Consider the following 22,715-nt stretch of genomic DNA (forward strand, 5'->3'; position numbering starts at 1 on the left):
GTTATAGAAACCTATATTTTTTGGTATTGTTCTTGTATGGAATGCCTTTATGTTTTTTTTCTAAATCATTCAACAAACCAGCCTTTAAAACAATAAATCATCGAGGAATCGGGTAAACCTACTACTGCAGCAGTCCGTACACATATATTTATTTCACACTTTGTCAATATTAATATCCCTTCCTTATACAGAAACACTTATCATACATAACAGAGGATAGTCGCCATTTATTTTATGGAGGAATCTGTCAAAGGTACTCTAAAAATACAAGGTATGGCAATGTTACATTGTCCAGGTAAAAAAAAGATGACAAAGTGACGAGATTTTTATCACATCAATTCTGACGAGTACTTTCCATGATCCACAATAGCGTTATTATACACTGCACATGTTTATCAGTTACAAGTAAAATGGAGTGTGCTATCGGTTAATTCCTAGTGATTGATTGATATTGACAACTCGACAAATGTTTTGATTCAATTTTAATTCAAAGAATAATTGGATATAATTCATTGATATTGTATTAGTGAACGAATCGTAGGTAAGTTTCTTTTGTGTCTTTTTCGCTATCTTGATTAATATTAAGTTATTTTGTAGATAAAACAATGAGATATATATCTATAAATGCATTAAAAAGTAATCAAGGCAATCAAGATTCGAGTCATATAGTTTTTTTTTATATATATATTCTGATTATTTCATTATTTCCGATTTTGGTTTTTATGGGTTTGTTAAATAATTCCTTTACGTGTTCATTCTTCATTAAAATATAAGTCTTGATAAGATGTTTTAAGCATAATAGTTATTATTGTAACTGTCCACTTCGAAATATATATGACACTTCTTCTCTGACAAACATTGTTTCTGTATTTGCTAAACATGAAACATTTAAACTCTAGGTCGTAGTGTTACGTTATTTAAATGATTCCATTATATTTATTTTACTTATTATTATTGATATGATAATATTAAAGTTGAAGTAAACCTGGTAAGCCATCCGGTTTTGATTTTTACAACATGTGGAATAGTATATCATTTACTGTTTACAAGATACGATTGACAATATAGTTAATTAAAACATAAAAAAAAAAACAGATATATCTTTTTTATTTACTCATAAATTTTGAGATGTTTATTTACGCTGTGATTAATTTGGGAACTATATATAGATAGTGAATTTGACAACTTTAACAGTGCCACATTTTTTTCTGGTTAAGCCCCTTCGTAATAGATGGTTATTTCCTGTGGTAAAATAATACTAATTGCATTTAATGTCAATTACTGAACAAATACAACTTAATAAAATCACCTGCACTTTGTCATGTACAATGTAATGAACAACAAAACAAAAATCAAAAACAAATATAAGTATAAAAAACACAGAACAAACAAAATATCTGATGATTGATATGCTTTCGAAATTACCAGGAAAATGAGAAAACTACTGGCTAAAAAAATTATATGTATTAGATGAGCAAGTGTTTATACTCAAGATAAACGAAGTAGAAAATGAAAGTACTATATTTTGACATTTTTGGATCAAAATACTCTACTTACTTACTGAGCTTTAAGTTTGACATGTATATTAAAATGGGTAAACATGCAAAAATGCATGTACTTTGAGCGTCACGCAAAATTCACGTGGATTACACATGAATATAACGCATTTTTCACGTGATATTCACTCATCTTTATATTGTAACCGTACGTCATGAGAAAAGATCACATAAAATTCATGTGAGAATTAGATTCGCACTATTTTCATGTAGTTCTTGTCACAAGTTTTTTTTTTATTTTCTTAATTCATGTGAAAATAATGTGTAATGGTTTTGTCTGTGATCATATTTTTTTTTACTTCTAAACTTTAATGTAAAATGTAAAATACTAGTACATGTAGGTTATGCGTCGTCCCTGTATGCATTTTGAACTTAACCACGCATATATAATGGAAAACCCCATCGCTTTAAATATGATAACAGTTCTATAATAGGATTTATTGATTTTAATCTGTGCTTCGTATGTATTATCAGATAATTCAATAGCTTAAAGATACATACATATGATACAAGAAAAAGAAGTGATAAAAACATCAGAAAAAAAACATTTCAAATAAAGTGAAAAGTTCAGGTGTATGTAAGAATCAGGCAAAATTTTCGATGATTATTAAATATAAATGTTTGTAAGAATCAGGCAAAATGAAAATATCAGAAACATGCACGTCAAAAACCCTCCGATCTGACAATATAATATCACTCAAGGATACTTTCTCTGTTTGAAAAAAAAACTTTATTTTATCTCAGTATCCAGAGTTATCTGCCCTTGCAATGTTCATTTTCAGTGCATTTCAAGGAAATTATAACCCAATTAGCCAAAATGATATGGCAAATATTATCTTTTTTCCTCGATTTGATGGTGCAAATAGTCAAATTACACTATCAAAATGATGGGTTCTTTCATATCATGTTTCACCCACTGCCTGTGTCTTACAGAGACTGACACTTCACATGTTGGAAGGCTGTCGTATCTGTAATACTGCAATCTACATTTCTTGCCAGAGAAGCTTATTATAAAGTGACCATGTACTGAGCATACATCACTTTGCCTCTTAAAGCATTTATGATAAAAACAAGTCATTTTGTTTAGGTTTTAAAACAAGAGAAATATACATTTGGTCTATTTCATTAATCTTGAAATATAAGATTCTCTAACATGGACTATATTTCAAAGCTAAATTGTATAAAGTCAAAATCACTTGCTTGCCATCTATTTTTACAACGTATAATTGATTCTGATTGTCTTTTACGTCTTGACGGAATATCATATGGTTGCCCCCCCCCCCCCCCCCCCCCCCCATCATAAAAACTATAAATTTTGCATTCATTAAGTAATTTAACCATTTTTTGTATTACCTTTACGTATCTATAAAGATAAATGAAATAAATCGTTTTGATTCATTTTTCAATCACTGACATCATAAATCATATTGCAAAATAAGTATTCGTTCCTACAGAAAATCTACAATTTTCCTGACCAATATTTCATCTTTTTTAAGACACATAGTAGTAAAACAATTACTTGTTGTCACGTGTAAACTCAAGGTGACTAACACACGCAATTAATCAAAGCAGTACAACACATATTTTCAGTTCCTTACATGGAATTTAACTTTAGAATTATTCCTGTCGTACATGTACGAACCCATAATAATAGACAAAGAGTAATCAAGGGAACCAAGGTTCTAGCGGTAATAAAAAAAAATCATCCAGGGACAAATAGCGGACATACATAACAAAGAACGCAAAGTAACAAAAATAATACATACAAAGTAACAAAAGCAAATGAGCAACGAGGACTCCACTAAAAACTGGACCAGGTGCACCGGTAGGGTAAAATATTGAAGAAGGCAGACATGAAGAAGTAAGATGGTCATAACTAAAGTTTAAACATGTCATCTGTTTCAACATATACAGAAAAAAAGGATATTTTTGATACATTATTAAATAAATCTTTTTGGTAATTAACGAAGAAATTTGATATTCGGCTAATGGTATAGAAAGCCTAAAAAGGGAAAAATGATCTTCTGGAATTGCCGTCAAATTCTTAAATTCACATGTCTTAGATGCTCATTCATCTCTTTGCACGAAAACAAATGTCGCATTTTTCGCTTTATATAGTAAGGGTGATTTGTGCATCGAACTAATATTCTGATGGTAATAATTCTGAGGCTACTTCTTGAAGCAGGTGTACATAATATCATCAAATAGTTATATTATAAAAGATTGATATTTTCGTCCTTTTACGATATTTTCAAGCAATATTTAAAGCTTGCATACATACATGTATGTTCTTATAGCTAAAATGTTTAACAATAAAACTCCATAATTCGTTATTTATAATCACTATGCACTAATTGAAATATTTGAAATTGTACTAAAGTGCAAGAGTTGTCTTTTAGGGACATCTGTACAGTTAGTGATTTTGGTTTTCAAAAAAGCCCAGTGTCTTTTATAGTAAGGCGGACCGAGAATTTTAAGTTGGAGAGGCCTTATTGGAATAAAAGTCCAAGCAAATCGATTCAAGAAAATGCTTGGAAATAGAACGTGTGAAAAAAACAAGATTTCATGTAAAAGATATATTCTCAGTCTATATAGGCATTAGGCTTAGCCCGCCCCCACCATGAATCAATGCCTGTCTGGCATGAAAACTCTGCACAATACAAGCCACATGCATCCTCCTAATGATTATAGTACATGTATCTTTTCCTGAGAACACTGTCAAGCCAAAGAATTCGGTCGAAGTAATATTTACCATGACGGCTACTAAATGTAATGTAGCACTGTTTTACATATGAAGTTCCCAAATGTTAGACGCATCGCTTTCAATGGTCAAAGTAGGATAAATCAATCCAAACTTGAACATTCATTGATACCGAGCTGTCTGTCATTACGGTATCAGCGTGTTAGTCTATTCTGAATACACAATAAACGTCCGAATATCCAAATAAAAATATGAGAATTCTTTTAGAAGTCCGATGGACCGAGAGGTTTCTGTGACAGGTGCGGTATTTTTTGTGTAATACTTAGGTATTTATTAGGTAATTTGAATATGTCATGATAAAAAATACCGAGTAAACGTACATTATCATGTGTGGTATTGAATATGTCGAGAAAATGTAAAACTTAACAGAAAATGCAAGAACAAAATTATTTTTACAGCGAACAGCCATGGTCATTGGATATGCTGCTTTGTTCAATTCCCAATGACTGCATAACTGCATATAATAACCATATTTGTTGGTAGTGCTTTCGAAGTGATTTTTATATAAAATATCTCAAAACTTTCTTTCAAAACTAAACAGTAGAACATTAGGTATGGTTCAATGTTTAAGTCATTGTCAAAAGCGATGCATAAAAAGCAGGGAGCAACATTTGAATTGTGAAAACAAATGTTGATACTAATTAGATTTGGTTTCTGAATTTTTGTTAATTTCTTTTGAAATGGAGTTCTAGAAATCCAGATTGTAAACTTGAGAAAATGATAGTTTTCGCTAAAAAAATTTTGAAAGACGTGTATTGTATTATATTTTCTTTTGTTTTCTATACGATTCTTAACTTGGGCTATACTTAAAGAACCTTAGCCTATTTCTTTATACGATTACTATAAATATTTCTGTGTATTGTGTTTAATCAGACCTAAGAGTGCTCATAACACCTGGGGCAAAACCAAGAAAACCGGTCGCTGTAGTTAATTGCTACTAAATTTCAATAGTCTTCTAATCAATGGAATATTGTATTAATGTCGAACCATAAAGCAAGTCTACAACTAAAGATGTTGGTAAACATACTTTGCACTATCTTCCTATACAATCAGGCCGTTTAGATCCATAATATACATGTACCTGCCTTTTCCATGTTGATTAAAAAAATTCTGCAGATAAAGAAATGTGAAATGCGGGACAAATTAAAACACGAGATTGGTACAAGAAAAAGTGCACGTGTATTCAATTTAGTAATGATTGAACTTCACATGACTGTATACCCATCGCCTATTTCCACCTATTCGAGTATTTCATTTTCTTTTTGAAAATCGAAAGGCGTGATCTTACATGTATGTGTAAGACAATATACAATCCCGTCGTTTTTATGATTCCAACGCCCTCCAACAGTCGGCAATAATATTCAAGTAATGATGTGAATACGTATTTGGAGAACTTCTCATGATAATGTTAAGACGACACTCTAAAGCCGTATTTTATGTGCTCTTATACAGTAACAGCCATGTAGGGAACTACCGTTTGACATTGAGAAAGAAAACTGGGAATGATATGAAATACATGTAACGTGTGTCAACTTAATTTCATCTAAAGTCCTGATTCTCTGTGAAGTTCTCGCTAAACTCTGTCTTCATTTCTTTAGCCATGACCTTACTTTCAAAAAACATGTCATTAAATTGTTTGTACCGAATAAATATTGTCCTACAATGTCCAAGACACCCTGATTTCTCATACATTTTACATTTTCATGTAAAATAAAGAAAATGTTAATGTGCCCAAAACGGAATAGATAAGTATCTAAAAATATAACATTAGTGTATTTTGTCCATTGTTATAATTATAGTATCGACTGTGTCGGTCTGGCTTAAGCTAGATGAAGAAGGGGGAGCCAGGACGGAGTCTCTCAGAAAAAAAGGTGTTATTATATATATGTATTTTATGATTTATTTTATCGATTTTACTAATGGAAATGACAAATTTGCTAATAAAAACGAGGTGTGCTAACTCCCTACATATCCTTGGATCCACCAACCACGAGACTACCCAAGCAAGCGGTATGTAACCCAAAACAGTTTTAAAATCGGAATTAATGAAACACATGTACTTGAATAAGAACATCGGTCAGTTTACATTGAAATAGGATGCTATTTATTTCACCGACTTGCAAAAAGTACTTCTGCAAAAAATCAACGGCAAGTAATCTTTTCTATTATAAATTGTGATAAGTTTTTTCAGCGACATTACTGATGTTTTTGTCACTGATTGATTAGGTTGGAGGAGGCCGTGTCATACAAATTGTATATTGCTATCCTTCATATTTATTCACCTAACAAATTAAACGTTCCGTTCTTCACATCTGATGTACATTTTTCCAGTGTTATACTTTTATTCTTTCTACCGTTTCAACTTTCCGTACTCTTGTTCATACAATCTCCTCCGCAGACCTATGACCGCTTCCTGATTAACTACGTATCACTACGTTAGCTGGCTCTGGTATAGAGGGTATGAACATATTCACAAAGCATAAAACTTCTCATTACAAATCCACGAAGTTGTTTCCGCTTTATTCTACTTATTTGAATTAAATGGGGCTGAATGTAGCAGAGGTGTAAAATAGCGAATATGTAATCTCTGAAATGTTCAAATCTATTTAGGTTACAATAGATGCGTTACTGTATTTCATGTTCCGTCGCCATTTTACAATCTGTTACGGGTAGTTAGTACTAACAATTAAACAATCTGAAAAAAAAAACATGATTTCTGTCCGAATATAATCATTAGCAATGGCGGAAACATGTTCATCAACAGTTTGAAATAATAAAAAAAATCGGTTAAAATGAGCTTCAAGTAAGATGTTCTTAAGTTAAGTTCTAATATAACTAAGAAGTACATTAGCTCCTGGTTAGCATAAGATTATCATATATACCATTTGATGAAAAAATCAGTTCCATTTCTTAAATTTTGCAGGTTGTCAAAAGTATACCTCAATGTATTCTTGAAAAAATTGAAAGGTGAAATGATTTCAATATTTTTTTAAAATACATGCATTGCTATCATGTATAATGTTATTCTTTAAAAAAAAAAAAACGAACAACCGTATATCAGTATACTATTTTTGCACGAGAATAACTTTCATAATATTTTGATTTAGGACAATTCATTGTACAATGTACTCGTATGGCTATGTCTATTTTCGCAATGTGAATTCACTACTTAATTCTCCAGTTTGACAGATTCTATAATAAAACGTATATTTCCGGTCAGTTTAATTATTTATATGGACACTATGATGAGCTACAATACTCACGTCACTCAAGCTATACATGAAAACTTAAAGTTCTCAGTCCTACGCTTTACTGGACTGATTTGTTGCCAAGCTGTACATGAAAACTTAAAGTTCTCAGTCCTACGCTTTACTGGACTGATTTGTTGCCAAGCTGTACATGAAAACTTAAAGTTCTCAGTCCTACGCTTTACTGGACTGATTTGTTGCCAAGCTGTACATGAAAACTTAAAGTTCTCAGTCCTACGCTTTACTGGACTGATTTGTTGCCAAGCTATACATGAAAACTTAAAGTTCTCAGTCCTACGCTTTACTGGACTGATTTGTTGCCAAGCTATACATGCAAACTTAAAGTTCTCAGTCCTACGCTTTACTGGACTGATTTGTTGCCAAGCTATACATGCAAACTTAAAGTTCTCAGTCCTACGCTTTACTGGACTGATTTGTTGCCAAGCTATACATGAAAACTCGAAGTAATCTAAGTCTTACGCTTTACTGGACAGATTTTTTGTCAAGCTGTACACGAAAACCTAAAAGTCCTCTAAATGCTACGCTTTACTGGACTGTCTTGTTGTCAAGCTATACATGAAGACTTGAAGTCCTCTTAGTCCTACGCTTTACTGAACTGATTTGTTTTTGTCACTGTGCTTAAAGTTTAGTTTAATTATATTTTATTTGTAATGAGCAAAACGGATCAGACATAAAGTAAAATAACATACTTATGAAAGTATTATAATTACAGTATAGACATGCACATTCATTGTGCTGTAATGTTATGTACGTCACTATAATACATGTTACATGTACATTTAGTTGCGACACTCTTTTGCCACTAGTATACCTTGTTTCGACATTATTATCACAAGAGACAATCAATAGTGTCAATTTCTGTTCTCATCTCAAATTCTTTTGATGTTTATTCTTGTTTAAAATGAGTTAGCGCCATATTTTGAAATATTTATTTATTATAATATTTTTCATATACATTCATGGAGTGGCGATAATTGCTTTCTGTAAGGAGTTTCGTGAAGTTTTTGGTTTGGAAAGGGGGTGGCGGTGGGATGGGGTATGGTAGAGGAAGAAGTGAAGAAGAGAATTAGATTTTGTCCGATATCTACATGTATCAAAACAATAAACGGTTGTTTTTTTTTGTGTCCTAGTGCCTGTTCCTTTCTTTTCTTATAGCAAAATACTCTTGGGCTCTTATGTTCAGTACAGTTACGTGCATTTTGACATTTTTCACGCAACTTAGTGTTTTTATTTATTTTTTTTTTTGTGTTACCATTGAAACACAATATTTAGGTATATTGTAATTGCGGAAGTCTTGATATGTTCAGTATTATTGTTGCACAAACTTTGTCGTACTAACATGCTCTTGCTCCGCAGTTTTTTAGTGACTTGATTTTCGGCTCATTGCTGCATGGTAAACTTTAAAATGCTCCATTCGGCATAAAAGAAAAAGAAAATGAAAAAAAAACATGTAATTATGTAAGTAAATTAAGGACGTCTCACGAATACATCTGAAGTGCATTCTACAGGTCTACTTTATGTTTGTTAATTTACATACAACCTTGAAATCCAGATATTAAATAGTTATGGTTTATGAACAGAATTTTAATATGTTTCTCTTACAGATTGACAAATTACTTTACGTCCTACTGAGAGAGAGAGAGAGAGAGAGAGAGAGAGAGAGAGAGAGAGAGAGAGAGAGAGAGAGAGATCAGGTTTTGAAAACAAAATTATTGTGAGATTTAAATGCAACTTTCATTTGTTGATCAAACTGAATTATAATACATATGAAACACAGTAAAGTGAATCACACAGTTAAGGAAATAAAATCTGAAAGAAAGAATTTTCTACTTTGTCAGAAAATGTACAAACCGGCATATATGTAATTGAGAAAAGCTCGTTTAGGGGTTCTAAATGGCATTATTTAGTGATAAAAGGGATAAAGCATCTACATTATTGCATTTTCGGATTTGGAATTTTCACAAACTGATTGCCAAAGCGAGAAAAGTCGGGTATATTTTTAAAAGATAATGCTGGTTTTAAATTGTGGTATATTATGTACATCAGTTATGATGCAACCCTAATTGAAGGGACACTTGTTTGGAGAAATATAATAAAACAGAAAAGGACTTTCAGTTTTCTTTAATTAGTAACCTATGGTAAGAAGTACATTTGTAAAACCAACTCCAATAATTAAGTGAAAAAGAGATGTTACAAAGTACATGTATGTCCAATATCTTATACCATAAAATACAAAGTTTTTAACCTTCTATAATGTTGATATTTGTTTATAATTGTGTAACTTCATTCATAGGGAAAAATAAATGGATTATAGGTTCTGTCTGTCTGTTCATCTCATCAGAAATAAATATGTCCTTAAGTTAACCTATAATGTGTCTCATCTTTTATCTAAAGCACAACTGGAAAATATAATATAGCTTTTTTTAAGCTTTATTTAAATACTGGATGTTATTTCCCGTATAGACCACTTGTCTTAGCTGCCGTGGGATGACACGTGACATTAACGATTATGACATCCATATATACAATATAAGGTTATGTAAAATAATAATGATAAGAGTAATTTTACATAACCTTTTGCATAGGACCATGTTGTACAATGAGTTAGGGAATGGATGTCTACTTTTATGTTCTGAAATTGTCCGAATTGACATTGTTAAAATTGCCTGTCCTCGACAGCGAACATGGGAGGAAGGTCTAAAAAATACCATCGTCTGCAAGTTATTATGGCTCTTCTCTTAGATAATTATAACGAAGACATACATGTATTTAATACACTACCGGCTGCTTTTGTGTAACATTGTCTTTGTGTGAAGAATTGATAACAGCTAGCTAGTGGTAATCTACGAAAATTTCTTAATGTCTCTTTAAATAGGTCATCAAACTTTGAAGTAAATTACAACTGACCGTAAAACAATTAAGGAACATACAAAAAGGTTCTACCATACATACACCTTAAATTCCTCATATGACCATCTATCTTGTTTACTAATGTAAATATGTCTTGGCTTCGAAGATATTTACATGTTGTTATGCATACTAATGCGCTGACTTTATGTTTTAAATGTTTTATATCGGTGCTCCTTTGTGCTGAAGTGTATTCGAGTCATGTATATTCGACCGACTTTTATTTACTGCTTTTGTTTGGTTGCTCTTGAATAGTTTTATCTTCTCGCTTACATCATAAACCGCCCCCATTCCCCATTGGAAAATACCCCCATAAAATCCTCATTGCATATTTCGTATCAAATATGCACATTATCCAGTTAAATTATATATTTTTTTTAAATTCTTTTATATTTACACTCTTATTTATACTCAAATGCAATATATATTTCATATCAATAAAGACTAAAAATTGTCCCCTTCCTCCCCATTCAAAATCCTAATTCCCCATACACTATCTCCATCTCCATTTCCCCATTCCCCATATACCATAGAATGGGAAGTTTTCCCCAAACAAGTTCTGTAAGATGGAGAAACTCTAAAAAAATCTTTTTTATTGAGTTTAACGAATATATAGTATTACGAGGACAGGAAAACTAAGACACTCACGAAGAAACATCTCTTTAAGTTGAGTGCTGCTTGGTTCAATCATGGTTCGATCGGCTACATTCTTTTTTCAAATGTTAACCTAATGCTACTCATGTGGGCACTTGTCTGGTACATTTTGTAGCTGTTATGTTCCGATATGACGTAATTCAGAAAACTATTGACTTGTTCATTCTTATAGTGTGTGTCTTGAAAAGAAATTTGACGCATTAATTTGATTGGTAAATCAATGTAAATGAAAAATTCTTTAGGAATCTTAAGGACCTAGAAAATCACATTGTTTTAGTGTATCGTTTTGGCGAAATGTTTGTACAATATAAGGGTTAAAGTCGACGGGTACCAACTAAAAATGAATTAGCTGAAATTGCGAATTCCATGCACATTTATGGATTAAGTTTTAAAAAAAAGGAAATATACACTATTTTTTATTTGAACTAGCTTTGCTTATTTATGAGACCACTGTGGTGTACTATAAGTAAAATACTCGAGTTTGGGCACATACATGTACATTTTTTACATGTACGTGTATTTAGAATTTGTTAATGATAATCCCCAAATAAATGCATCTGTTAATCTGTATAATCATTTCTTAAACGATTCCCGAAGAACAAAGACATTGCACAAAAGAACTCATGAATACCTCTGATAAAGAAAAATTACATGTTTATAGTATGGCCTTCGGCGATAAAAGTGCAGTTAAAATACATCCCCACGCCTTTGTACTGTTATTTTTGTTTGTTTACAAATGGTAATTCCTCTGAATAGCGCATATGGTGTGACATGCATGATAATTAGTAGAATTAATGTGACATGGGGAAGAAACATTCCTAATGTTTATTACCAAGTACAAGTGCGTTGTCATTTGTAACCATCTAACTTCTTATGTCATCAATTTGTTCGGGTATCTCGTTAAAAACTATACAAAGAATCTAATTCTTGGGGGTGCTATGTAGAACACCATATAATGAGTCTTTTGATGCAAAATAAAGAGTACAATTTGGTGTAAGCAGGTTAACTATGAGAAAAACAACCACACATCCAATGTTATGTTCCTTGCATTTTTATATATTCATGTATATATTTATTGTCCGAAATCAGAAGTGCAGTTTTTGCTTGCGCTGTACAAAATGTATGTAGCACTGTCAAGTTTACTCATTTTCGGGCCCTTTTGTACTGATGCACTTGCTTTATTTGCTTGAAATTGTGAATTAGCACGTATAAGTCGTTGATTCGATAACCGGTCCCGCCAGACCAAAGGCGCTAATATTAATATATTGTCATTGCTTCTCCGCCAAAAAACGCGACATAAAAGAGATTGATTGGCGACTTGTTGGCTCTGAGCCACGACAATGAGTCTGAGTATGTCGCTTCTAAGAGCTAGCACAAAAAAATCGGCACAGTCTGTTGGACAGATACAAAGGAGGGTCTGTTCGATTGATCAAGTGTTTTCGTTCAGAGAGAGAGAGAGAGAGAGATTTGACACTTTATACATTGACACACGATTGATTGATTAGGGTTTAACGATCTCCGGTAGAAATTTCACGCATCTCAGGATAAGTACAATTGAACAGACCCTGCTTTGTACTAGTACGACACGCTGAGCTGGATTCTTATTGTGCTAGGTCACATAAGCAACAGCTCACAGGTAGGCATATCACCCAACTCGGACACATTATTCTGACTCCTATCCAACCAGCCTTCACTCTATCCCTTAAATACCACGTGCTTGATGGAGAAGTATAAAGTCTTAGGTATGACTCGGCCGGGGATCTAACTCATGACCTTCTACAGTCGGGGCGAGCATGTTACCTTCAGACCACCGAGGCGGTCAATTTAGATAAGAAATATGGAAGAAATTGAACTATTTGTATGACCTTATTACCTTACGTGTCCTTGCTGACATGTTTTACACATTTACCAATCATGTCTGCCATTAACATGTGCATTGTAATTGACAGCTCATAGATCGGTAATTGACTCTTACTTGTCCAGGTGTAAAGTGACAGGTAACAGGTCAGGGACAGGTCTTTTATTTGGAAATTGGTTATGATTATCGGCTTATTCGTCTTGAATATGTGGCAGATGTGTGCAAATAGTCCCTTTAAGTGCATGATGCACGTGTACATTTAAAGTCATAAGTTTTTTGGTTGAAATCCTGCCATAGATGTTTAACCATCATAATACTTCCGCAATTCGGCGTCTATCTTTAAAATAGCTCTAAACTGCTTAAGAAAGTGGGTAAATTGTTAAAAGATGTAGTTGTTACAAGTAACAGGAACAACGCATTAAGTACATGTAAACAAATTTTAATTTTGGACTATTGTACCTTGTAAAATATGTATGAAATAGCTGAAAGAAGTAGAACATAAGTTCTTGATTAAAAGGCTTTAAAAATAATTTCCTCTCGTTTTTATTTCATCTCAAATGGCCTTCAAGAGAGTGATACTCATGCATTAAATGCTTAAATGCTTAAATGTTTTTTTTTCATACATTGTATATATTGACCCTTCGCATACAGACAGCATAACTTTCAAATTAAGTTTTAAAAATTCTTTATGATCATGTACATTATATAATGTTTATGTCCGTGGTCAGGTATAAGGATTGACAATGAAATATATATGTAAGACAAGGTCATAATGACATGCTGTTTTTCATATTTTAAGATTATATTTTGTGACAACAGTAAAATGTGATAATTAATGTGAGACGTAGGTACAGAGTAGGTTATATATCTGGACCTTTCCGTTGACCTTTATACACATAAATTGTTTGGGAAGGGCAAACGTGTGTTTATGTCTTTTTTCGAAATTCATATTGACGCTTATGGTACAGGAACACAAACCGTTCATTCCTTTGTTCCAAAAAATGTTTTTGATCACTGACTACATAAATTGCAGATCATTATCTACCAATCGTTGGGTGAATAGATATATTTCAAATGAAGTTGGTACTTTTGAGTTCGACTGTTTCATTAGTTTTTTTCAGTGGCATGCTTATTTAAACGCAATTTTCCGAAAAGAACAACTTAGTGTATAATCCAATTGACAGTTTTCCGTAAATATGAGTTTAAGGATGCCATAAATACATCAAATCTTTCTTATTCTTAGTTTTTTGTTTGACTTTTAACATATTCATGCATTCAATTTATTAAAGACTAAAATTACATTATATTGTCAAAGTACAAAACCTTATATTAAGAAAATAGCATTTTTGCAAAAGTTAATTAAAGGGAAATTTTCAATGACAGATGTAATGTATTTTTAGAAAATAAAACAGTCATAAATGTCGGAATCGTATGTTACACAAAAACTGCAATTAAATACGCTTTTCCAGGGTGATTTTATTATAGTTTTAATTAAATGTATGGAGTGTATCAAGTATAGGCATACCTAAGAGTCATGCAGAAGATTATACTGTTGGTAGTGCAAATGTATCTTGTATGTCCCTTTAGTGAGATAAAACCAATCCCAAAAAATAAAGAGGAGAACAATCAAACCTTATGGCGTGAACTAATTAAGTAATATTTTTAATTTTTGAATAGGTTATAACGGAATTTGCATGTAAGTCAATGTAAAGTGTAAACTGCCGTAAACAAGGTTACTTTGTATAATCTATAAAATTAGAAAATTATATAATTTAACTTCTAATGTATGATAGACCAAAGATTAAGAATTGATTCGTAATAAAAATATTTATTTGTGATGAACTTAATCGCGGAGTGCGGACTAATTGACGTTAATGACGTCATACTACTAAACCATGTTACATAAAAATAACATGGTTTGCTCGCAGAAAACCAACCAATTAGAAGGCTTGTTTAAATTAAAATTAAAATTAATTTTCGATGGAATTGAATTTAACTTATTGACTTGTTTCATTACATCTCACACTTTAAATGCAACTCCTTTTTTTCACAATGTTTTTCTTCTTATAATTAATGATAATTTTTTTTGAAGATTTTATGGTGTTAAGGAAGTTGACAATAGCTGTAGTCTTTTCCTCATTTGCATTGTTCTTAAGTAAACCTGTACTTAATTGGATTGATATGTCGATACAGTAAGGATGTGATATACATAGAACAAAATGTTGGTTTTATTTTGTGTCAAAAGTATATTTGTAGCTATTGGAAGAAATAAATGTTAATACCACGCGTGGGTCCAAGGTCGGGCGTGCCGGACGTATGCCCCTCCCTCGAATTGAAAAAAAGAAAGATTTTGTATGCATAAAATCTTGAAAAAAACATATACACGTGTAAAAATCAAAAACGAATAATGAAAGGAAGAGAACCGTGGTGGAGTTTTTATGTGAAAAAAGAAGGATCCTTTTAATACATTGGCATGATAAAAATAAGGCTTTCTCTTGCATACGAGAACGATTATTTATTAAGTTATTTTATTTTGTCTTCCAGGTAGTAATGATGAACTGTATTGTAATAATGACAGTGATTCTGTCGATATTGAGTCCCAGCCTGACAAACCATCTTAGACCGCCCTACTACAGAGGCGGGTACCCATATCAATACCAATACCAATACCAACCTCCCCTTCAAAGAGCCACACAAAAACCGAAAACAACAACGACTACCACAACGGCTGCCACAACAGTTGGTGAATACGAGCCACCAGAAATGGAAGGTGTGACATCAACTACTACGACCACACCAAAGCCAACGACGAAAAAGCCTGCTGGTCCTCATTACCCAAATTATTATGTGAATTATAACCACCAATACCCGGCATACAATTACAACCAGCACCAACAACAGCATTACAATGGATATAATTATAACCAACAATATCAACAACAGAGCCATAGTCAACAACATCAACCACAAGTGTCACAGGGCACGCATTGGGTTTCACAACCACCACAAAAGAATCAATGGAGTAGTCAACAACATCAAAATCAACAACAGAATCAACACCAACAACCTTATTATCAAAACCAACAGTATCAACAAACTACCATGAGCTATCAACAATATCAACAACAATATTACAACCAACAACAGTATTATCAAAACCAGCAGAATCAGCAACAATACCAAAGTCAACAGCAGCCTTATCAGAATTATCAAAGCCAACAGCAACAGCAGTACCAAAAACAACAACAAACAAACCAAAATCAACAGCAACCATATCAAAGCAACCAAAACTCTTGGCAGTACAACCAACAATACCAAGCCAACGCTATGCCTACACCACCACCTAATAAACCAAGTAACAATTACCAGCAATACCCACAATCTCAACAGTATTCACAAAACAGCGGTAACGGACAAGCATTGGGTCAAAATACAGGAAGTCCAAATCAACAATGGAATGACGCTCAGACATCTGGGAGTTTAGGCAGACAACAGCAACAGCTACCAGTACATTCACAGCAGTCAACACAACAAACCCAAAATTCTGTTCAACAACCTGCTCAACAAAACAAACTTCAAGACTTACTGAATAAGATACAGTCAGCAAAACAGGCTTTCCAGGAGTTTAGACAAACACAAAGTAAACAACAAGGTATTACTTCAGGTGGACTTCAACAACAAAATAACCAACTTACCAAAATGCCTGAACAAAGTAATCCGACAGTAATAACAGCCCAACAGAGTAATCCTTCAGCATTGGTAGCTCAACAGAATAACCCTTCAGCAATAGCAGCTCAACAAAGTAAGACAGCATCAAATGGGGTTCAGCAAAATAACCAACAATCAAACGTTGCCAAGGTACAATTGCAACCATTACAAAGTGCACAATCAAGTGGACCTCAGCAAAATTACCCACAACCAAATGTTGCTCAAGTACAACTCAAGCCATTACAAAGTGTTGAATCAAGTTTAAGTCAGCAATCACAAAATAGTCCACAACAAGCATACACCGGTAACGTTCAAGCTGTGAATCCACCTTATACGGCTTTATCAAACAAACAACAACAGTCTATCGACCAACAAAATGTTGTAGTTGCTCCTATAAGGCGGGAGTTTCAACAACAGAGTCAACCAAGCAAAGCTAATACTGTCCTTAAATGGGGCAACACAAACAAGTTTAAGGATTCATTTAATAAAGTGTTAGGAGTAACAAAACCTCCGCCTACAACTACACCGGACCCGTATATGGAATACTTGGGCTTAAATAACCAAGGATTTCCTAAGGTGACAACAACTTTAGCGCCAATGAATTATAGATCACAAACACAAGACCCATTCAATGCATTTGCTCAGTCGTTTGATAATTTATTTAGAGCCGGACTAGGAGCTTCGATGCTTACTGGAAAGACAGGCATGTTCCCGTTATTAGAGTTTAAATAGAATAATGTTAAATTTAAGGAAAAATCTACAAAGCTCGTTCTTTCGCTATCGATGTCTATACACTTTTATTGATTAAAATAGCGACATCGATTGTTATGGACTCACATTGAGTGTAAGTTGTTTTGTAATATTATTTGGTCGGTTTGCAAAACAAAGATTGTGATAGAAATCTTTATATTTGTAAAATGGACATGATCTGCAGCAGCAAATTGTGATTCTCTTGTATGTACATATAGAACAATCTTTATGCGATTTTTGATGTATTCTATCTACGCATGCTTGTTAAGTCTGCATTAGTATTGAAGGTATGCATAGCCTTTCATCTCCTTAAAAAGCACTATTTGAAGGATGTGCTTCCTACGTACAATATTTAAAGCTGTTTGCGAAAAATTTTGAAGACAAAACTTTTCCTTATGATGTGCATTGCATATCCTGCAATATATAAGTTGTTTATTTTGGTATTGCTATTACTTTAAAGTTACATAAAAGTACTACAAAACAAAGGCTGTTTCAGTATCTTTAATATTTTAAAACAAATATTGAATATTTTTTTCTTTTCTTATTGTATACCTATTGTTTTTTGCGAGAGATTTACGTTGCTAACTTTGTAAGGAAGAAAAACTTAAGAAAATACGTCGTCGTAAAAGGTCCCTTTATTGTAAAAAACGTGATTAACAGTCGCAATAATAAATAATAAGGTGGTCGTATTGCTACCCACGCTAGTGTATGGTACTATAAACGTTTTTATGTTATTTCATTTGTTTATGCTCATTCTGCATTCAAACTTAATATTATTAGTAGATAGCGCTTGTGCTATATCGAGATATCTTGGCTACAGTTTCGACGTTTAACACTAACTTTAGGAGGTAGACCTAGGGTAAGGGACACAACTCTAACACATCATTTGAACGTTTGTATTCAACATTTTGCATCAATCTAATGTAAGCATCAAAGTAACTGGGGTTAATTTCATTCTGTTTCAGATGAATGCTTGATAGGCTTTGGTAAAAATGAATGTGGTACAAACATATCACTGATTTCAAGAGTTATGTTCCTCACGCTAGGTCTACCTCCTTAAATGAAAGAATAAGAGCACACTTGTGGGCTGTGTTTATATATCTAAGTAAAAGAAAATCTTGGACTTTCAGTCAGACTGAGAGATTGATGACAAAGTCATTAATGTAGAAAAGCAGTTTCAAATAATTGACAGCAAATCCTGGCTATATTTCGCAGTTAAATTTAGATCATATAACAAAACGAGAATGGAATTAATGTTTCACGAAAGACAACTCTTATTTTATAATTATGCTACCTGTCGTGGGTATGCACCATACACACAATTTTTGTGGCACCTTTCGTGAGGAAAAAAAAATAATTGAAAATTTAGCACAGTTGACAATGTAAAACATTTTATGATGTGCTATTAAAATCACTCTCTCATTAGAACGAAGAAAGAAAGCGAAGTAGAAAAAGAGAAATAATAAAAAAGAGGTTTAAATTAAATGAGCGCTCACAATGCAAGTAGCTAAGATAAAAAAAAAAAAAAAAAACAAAAACAAAAACTCGATAGAACAGGTGTTATATTTATTTCTTTGTGAAAAGATTATTTTTAATCGATATTTATTGACAACATCACAGTTATACAACAATGCTTGCTTTGTCATGTATATTGAAACATATGAATAAAGCACTTTCATACATAACAGAGTGTTCTTTATGCCCTGTTGTGCTGTTCTTGTAGAGAGATCTTTGCAACAATAGAAACAACCTAACATTTCAATAACGTACACTTTAAGTGGATATAAAGCTGATAGAGCACATTTTGTAATACTTAAAAAAAGAAAACAAAAACTTGAAAAGCCAACTGACAATCTAATTAAATGACGTTGTTTGATTGAGGAACAACTACATACAAACCGTGTTAAAACACACAAATAAGAGAATAACCAGAGAAACCAAAAATAAAAAAAGATAAAATAAAGACAAGAACAAGGAAGAAAAAAAAATACATGTGAAGTGGTTAAACTCACTGTAATGGTAGTGACATATATGTTTTGTTTTCATTTTTACAATGAAATAAGGAGACTTAGGGATTCTCAAACAGTTGATGAATTTCAACGTGTTTGCAAAATATTATCAAATATCGATAACAATACGATAGCATCAAAGATAATCAAGGGAATCAAGGTTATAGCGGTAATCAAAAGAATGCAATCCAGGGACAAAGACCAGACATGGAAAACAGATATACACAACAAAGAACATAAAGTAACTTGAGATAAAGGAAACTACAGACACTGTAAGGTCAGCCTCATATCTTTACCTAGACCTAGAATTCGATGGTCAAGGAAAATTATTGACCAATCTTTACGACAAACGACGCAGACTTTTTGTATCGCGCTAGAACTCTAACAAATATGCTTCTGGAACAGGGTTATGTAGATACAAGATTGAAGTCATCACTACAGAAGTTTTATGATCGTCATCATGAACTCGTACATCGTTATAGTATATCCATCAGCACCATGAAAACTGATTTATTCAACGGGTCATAGTTTTTCTTTCCTCGTTTGTCTACCCCGGACTTGACTTTTTATGAGCAACTCGGCGGGTGTTTCTAGAAAAGCAGAGGACGCTTACCCTACCGATGCACCTGGTCCATGCTCCCATTTTTAGTGGAGTCCGAGTTGCTCATTTTCTTTTGTTACTTTGTATGTATGATTTTAGTTACTTTATGTTCTTTGTTGTGTATGTCTGTTTTCCATGTCTGGTCTTTGTCCCTGGATTACATTCTTTTGATTACCGCTATAAGCTTGGTTCCCTTGATTACTCTTTCTCGAAGTAAGGTTTTGATACAGTCATAGAATTGCAGGTAAAGATCAACAAGTAGAGGCGCCATTTCATGCCCTTCAAGCCGCCTACTGAATGTTAGAAAGACTAATCCACCTAATGTACACTATATGCGTAATAAAAAAGGCTCAGTGATACCTTGAAGTTAACCATGGAAGAATTAATGTATTTTTTAGAATAACATTCAGTACAGTAAGAAATCAGTTGTCTTTCTTTGATTCGATTACACAAATGCACAGAAGGAAAATATATTCACCATGGATCGACATATTTTTATGAAAATGACCAAGAAAGGGAACTATCTCCTACGTAGGTCAACAGATGTTCACGAAATTTTGACCACATGTAGATAAGATCTTGCTGAACACTTTTTTTTTCAGAATGGTTTTTGTGTAACAAAATGCTTTCTATTTTAGTAACGGTGGCCATGTTTGTCTACTGTTAAAAAAAATCCCACATCAATTGTATAAAGAATATCCTATGGGACATTAATATCAAGTTTAGTTCTCATTAGTCAAGCAGTGTTAGAGAGAAAGACTTGCTAAAAGTTAGTTTTCCACGAAAGTTAGAAATTGCCCGAACGGAAAACACGTAACAGAGTTAAAGTTAGAATTTTTAAAAGTATCTTTGCAATTTGCGGAGACAAAGAAAATTTGTTGGATGGAAAGGTAGCAGTAGGTAGTGGTTTAGGTTCGGGCACTATCATTTGTTTTCCTGATATAGAAACATGTCTTGATATTTTTTAAAACGTGTTGATGAATTAGATACGAAGGTAACACGTCAGGATCTTAAGGATTCTTGAATCACTCGTTACCCAAAACGCTATTTTTTGTCGCTCGTTCTTCTTAAAATAAATGTAGATCGCTTTGAATACGTTATCCAATAGTACAAAAAGAGGTTATTAGACATAAACGTAAACAAAGCTTAAATATTTATGATATTCAAAAACACGATCTTACACATTATCTGTTGGACCAGGATTTCGGACTTTGCTACATTTGTTCATGAAGATATAAAAGGGAATGAAATTGTCATTCAATGTCGAAAATAATGATGTAAAACCATAGCAACAAATCCTTGTATATTTTAAGATCTTCATTTCAGTGTGAAAAAAAGCAAAAAAAAAAAAAAAACATGCACAACAATAGGAACATACGATTTTGTATTTCTGTCCGCTTGTTTCGAAAAGAAAAGGATATGGTTTTACAAAAAAATGGAACATGCTTTAGTTAACAAACTTATCATTTGATTCTCCTTATAACAAGGATGGAAAATATGACAATATCTTCTTGCGTTCTGACCAAATGATAATTTAAAAGAAACCTTTTTAAAATATGTTCTTAGATATAATGCATCTTAAAAGCCTGATTACGAAAAACTCGTTTTAATTTTAATTAACAATTTTATCTAATTCGAGATCCACTGGAGCTCATACATGTAATGTACATATCCATGTTATTAAGAAGATGTTATTTGTATGACTTGCTTGATTTATAATGATACTCATGTGGCTTTAAATACTTTATTACTACTAACACAAAGTTTTTAATGTATTTTACTGAAACTGTAGCCATTTGCGATGAAGTTTGCCTTTGTTTGATTCGGCTGTGTAATCCATCAGCTGAAAGTGGAACCTGCGTTGCTTTAAAAAACAAACAGCAATTTTAAAATTAGAATATGTGTGGTTTTCAATAAAAAGTTCTGTTAACTTTAGACTCTTAAAGGTTTGAAACATAAGGAAATAAGTCTCTGCTTAAGATGTTTTCAATGCACATGTTTGTCCCTGACCCGGACAGAAGTATATGTATATAAAATACCATTTACTAAGTATTCTTAAAGTCAATCGACAACTTCCTGTAGAGAAATATCATAAAAAACAAGTTGATTATCATAATGTTTTATAATTTGTAGTCACGACTTATTATACCACTTATGAGCGACATGTTAGACACTTCCCTTTTCTATTTTTGTAGCTCCAATATTAGTTTATTCAATACATTCACTATTGTGTAAACAAAGTTTTGGTGGTTCAAAACACATTCACAAAAGATGCAGATATCATAAAAGCAGTTTATTAGTGTTTAGTATAAATGTTAGCAATGACTGCTCTTTGTTTTGATGTAAAATAATGTTAATAGAGTTTTCCCCCTTCGTTTAAATCCGGATATGTCATCATATAAGAGCAGCTCGACAGGTTCTTAAAGAAAATCAGAAAAAAAGCGTTTTTATATGCCATCCTATGTGCACCTAGTTCACATGCCATGTTTCGTTTTGTTATATGCTCAGTGTTGCTCATTAATTATGTGCTATTCTTTGTTGTAACTAATTGTTGTATTAATGGTGTTTTGTCTGTTGCTCTCTAGTGTTTTGTCCATTGATTATGGATATCATATTCTTGATTCCAATAGTATCCTTGTCTT

At 32.7% G+C, this 22,715-nt stretch overlaps 1 protein-coding gene across 1 annotated transcript; it reads left to right on the forward strand.

The window, feature by feature from the left end:
• Nucleotides 1–189: 189 nt before the first annotated feature.
• On the forward strand, nt 190–19,007 carry LOC148603293 (uncharacterized). Its single transcript, XM_088553102.1, has 2 exons — nt 190–541; nt 15,550–19,007. The coding sequence occupies exon 2, from the start codon at nt 15,556–15,558 to the stop codon at nt 17,443–17,445; it is 1,890 nt and encodes a 629-aa protein (XP_088409228.1). The 5' UTR covers nt 190–541; nt 15,550–15,555; the 3' UTR covers nt 17,446–19,007.
• Nucleotides 19,008–22,715: the final 3,708 nt, after the last annotated feature.

This window comes from Perna viridis, chromosome 11, assembly GCF_037379345.1.
Source record: "Perna viridis isolate PV_CMFRI_1.1 ecotype Kerala chromosome 11, ASM3737934v1, whole genome shotgun sequence".
Taxonomy (NCBI): Eukaryota; Metazoa; Mollusca; class Bivalvia; order Mytilida; family Mytilidae; genus Perna; species Perna viridis.

Excerpts from the sequence above, each read along its gene's own strand:
- LOC148603293 (XM_088553102.1), top strand. The coding sequence starts at position 15,556 with ATGATGAACTGTATTGTAATAATGACAGTGATTCTGTCGATATTGAGT.